The sequence below is a fragment of the Pogona vitticeps genome, chromosome 5 (genome assembly GCF_051106095.1).
Source record: "Pogona vitticeps strain Pit_001003342236 chromosome 5, PviZW2.1, whole genome shotgun sequence".
Classification (NCBI taxonomy): Eukaryota; Metazoa; Chordata; class Lepidosauria; order Squamata; family Agamidae; genus Pogona; species Pogona vitticeps.
Genome location: NC_135787.1, coordinates 195,451,299 through 195,455,000, shown reverse-complemented (window position 1 = coordinate 195,455,000; position 3,702 = coordinate 195,451,299). Strand labels below are relative to the sequence as shown.

The following is a 3,702-nucleotide window of genomic DNA, read 5'->3' as shown; positions in this document are numbered from 1 at the left end:
TAGTGGAGTACCCCAAGGCTCAGTCCTGGACCTGGTGCTCTTCCAAATTTTTATTAATGACTTGGATGAGGGAGTGCAGGGAATGTTTGTCAGATCTGCAGCTGATACAACATTGGGCAGAATAGCTAATACCCTTGAACAGTGTCCCCATAAATCCTAGCCAGCAGAGGTGGTTGTGAAGGCTTCTGGGAGTTGTAGTCCAAGAACATCTGGAGGCCCAAGGTTGGGGACCACTGCCCTAAAAGACAGAACTGGGCCAAAAGCAACAGAGTGAAATTCAACAGGGATCAGTGCAAAGTCCTGCACTTTGGAAAAAGGAACCAATTGGACAGTTACAAGATGGGGGATCCCGGGCTCAGCAAAACGACAAGCGAGAAGGATCTTGGAATTGTCGTAGATCACAATCTGAATATGAGCCAACAGTGCGATGTGGCTACAAAAAAGGCCAATGCTATTTTAGGATGCATTAACAGAAGTACAGTCTCCAAATCCCCGTAGGGTGCTTGTTCCCTCTCTATTCAGCACTAGTTAAGGTCTCATCTAGCGTCCTATGTCTAGTTCTGGACACCGCACATTAAGAAGGATGATGACAAGTTCAGAGGAGGGCAACAAAGGATGATCAAAGGAACTGGAGATCAAGTCTTAGGAGGAAAGGCTGAAAGAACTGGACATGTTTAGCCTTGAGAAAAGAAGATGGAGGGGTGATAGGATAGCACTTTCCAAATATTTGAAAGGCTGTCCTATAGAGGAGGGGCAGGATCTGTTTTTGATCATCCCAGAGCGTAGGACACATTATAATGGGCTCAGGTTTTCAAAGCCAAATTTCAGTTGAAAATCATTTTAAAAAGTCCTAACTGTTAAAGCAGTATGACAACGGAACCAGTGACCACAGGGGGAGGTGGTGAGCTCTCCAACACTGGAGGCCTTCAAGAGAAACTTAGAACACCACCTGGCAGGTATCCTTTGATTTGTATTCCTGCCTTGAGCAGGGGGTTGGACTTGATGGCCTCATAGGCCCCTTCCAACATCACTATTCTATCGTTCTATGGAATGGAATAAAGGAGCGAGGGAGGGACAGAGGAGAGCCCGTTACAGTTGGGTTTTCTATGGATTGAGTACAAACCTGTTTCAAATGAAATGGAAGGATTATTAAAGCTACGCTTATTATAATGATCAATCCTAGAACATCAAATCCTGAAGGTCTTGAGGTTAGCTTGGCAATCAGCCTCTTTCCCAGCTTGCCTGTGGTTGACAAGGAAGACAAACCTGGCAGGTTTTGGGTTTTCTTGACATGCATATTTTCTCTCCTGCCAGATACATCTCTCCTTCCTGATGGACGCTGGGAACCAGACGCAGATCAGAGAGTTTGTGTTCATGGGATATCCCAGCCATCCAAGCCATCAGATCACCCTCTTCTTAGTTTTCCTAGCAGCCTACTTGATCACCATGATCACCAATCTCACTATCCTAATCCTGGTCGTCCGGGATTCCCGTCTCCACAGCCCCATGTACTTCTTCCTCAGCCACCTCTCCTGCTTAGATATTTGCCTGTCCTCCACCGTGGTTCCCAAGATCTTGGTGAACGTCGTGCGTCAGAGACAGACCATCTCCTACAACGGGTGCCTGGCGCAGGTCTTCTTCCTGGTCAGCTTTGCTGCAACTGAACCCGCCCTGCTGGCCATCATGGCCTATGACCGCTATGCTGCCATTTGCCGGCCTTTGCACTACACCCACCTCATGAGTAACAGGGTATGTGTTATGCTTGCTTCAGGCTTTTGGCTCTGGGGTTTCCTGAACTCATCTGTTTACACTGCCCTGGCCTCCAAGTTGTCGTTCTGTGGAGTCAACCTGGTTCCCCACATCTACTGCGATGTGCCACCACTCATGAAAATTGCTTGTGGTCATGCGCATGCCGACGATCTGGTTAATCACATCACAAGCACTTTTGTGGGCCCGGTGCCCTTCGTCTTCATCATCCTCTCCTACCTCTACATCCTGGCCTCCATCCTGCGCCTCCGCTCCAACCTGGACAGGCAGAGAGCTTTCTCCACCTGTGGGTCTCACATCACCGTGGTCACCCTCTATATTGGAAATGGATTCCTGAACTACAACCAGCCGAGGGCTGGCTACTCCCTAGCGACGGACACTCTGGTCTCCTCCATGTTCTGCATCGTCACCCCCATGCTGAACCCCCTCATCTACAGCCTGCGCAACCAGGAAGTCCGGGAAGCCCTGAGGAAGGTTCTGCATCGCCAAAGGACAGGTTAACCATTGCATGTATTTTTGTTGTTGTTGTTGTTGCTGCGATCTGCCACTTTGCGGGAATGGGCTTTTTTGGGAAGAGTGAAGCTGATCCGGTAAAGAGGGTGTCTGGCTGCGGAGCCAGAGGTTAAGAGTTTGATTGCCCCGTGGTGCGTCCTTGATGAGGGCAGGACTTGATGACCTTTAGAGGTCCCTTCCAGCTCTGCCCTTCTAAGATTAGATCCTTCGAAGTTTCACCAGGAGGGGGCCTGTGCTGGTTTCTTCCAGCAGCAGCAGCAGCAGGACATGGTGTGGCACCTTCAAGGACTCACAAAGGCCTTGCAGCACAAAGCCAGCCTTCAGCCCGCTCAGAAAATGTGGGAGGACAATTCCGATCTGACGCAGCCGAAATCCATGGCCGTGCCTGCGTTTTAGCAAAGAGGACAATCGCTCTCTTGGTTCTCCGCCTGCCATGCGGCGCCCCCGTCCCTCCACCTTCTTGACCCCCCTCCCCCCGGGCTCTCCCTGCACTTTGGCTGCCCTTTCTGGACATCCACATCTTGGTTTTGTGTCAAGGAAGAAGGGAGGAGTGGCAAAGAAACCAAAGGATGACCGGATCGAGGGGGGGCGCTCTCTTTCTCCCTCTTCTTGTCTCAGTGACTTCTTCTTTGGGAAATTTCTGCCCCTGGCTTGAATTTTGAATAAAAGTTCTGTGTCAAGAAATGAGCACGGTTGGCACATGGCTGGAGTTTGCTTCCTTTTATTTCGGAAAGCCCAGACTGATGGAAAGGAGTTTTGCTTAGTCTGTAGGGAGAAGGAAGGGGCTGCCTGACCAGGTGGCTTCCGATCTTGGCAAGCAAACCCGTTTTGGTTCTGCCACTTTTCCCCTGCCAGGTTATTATTGTTGTTGTTGTTAATTTTGATATATTGCTACCATTTCAGCAGCATAAAAATAAAGGATACTTTCCCCCCACAAAACAGTTGTCTTGTGTGTGTTTTTCACATACTGATTTATTCCATCAGTTTGGCCATAAACTATTAACCATATCTTCAGTTTGGTTTAATCTCAGTGATCACACTCACTGGAACTGAAGGAAAACAGAACAAAACGTACCTGCACTAAAAAAGCAGCTACTCCTAAAAAGGGCTCAAAGAGGTGCAGGTCTTCCTTCCTTCCTTCCTTCCTTCCTTCCTTCCTTCCTTCCTTCCTTCCTTCCTTCCTTCCTTCCTTCCTTCCTTCCTTCCTTCCTTCCTTCCTTCCTTCCTTCCTTCCTTCCTTCCTTCCTTCCTTCCTTCCTTCCTTCCTTCCTTCCTTCCTTTTATTCATCATCAGCTCCTTCCTTCTGTCATTAATTCCTTCCTTCCTTCTTTTTATTCATCATCAGCTCCTTCCTTCCTTCCTTCCTTCCTTCCTTCCTTCCTTCCTTCCTTCCTTCCTTCCATTCATCATGAGCTCCTTCC

At 48.9% G+C, this 3,702-nt stretch overlaps 1 protein-coding gene across 1 annotated transcript; it reads left to right on the top strand.

Moving 5' to 3' along the window:
- Positions 1-345: 345 nt before the first annotated feature.
- LOC110071365 (olfactory receptor 5B21-like) lies at positions 346-3,219 on the top strand. Its single transcript, XM_020779051.3, has one exon. It carries the CDS (start codon positions 1,333-1,335, stop codon positions 2,266-2,268), a length of 936 nt encoding a protein of 311 aa, XP_020634710.3. The 5' UTR covers positions 346-1,332; the 3' UTR covers positions 2,269-3,219.
- Positions 3,220-3,702: the final 483 nt, after the last annotated feature.

Coding starts and splice junctions, on each gene's coding strand:
- LOC110071365 (XM_020779051.3), top strand. CDS start 1,333: ATGGACGCTGGGAACCAGACGCAGATCAGAGAGTTTGTGTTCATGGGA.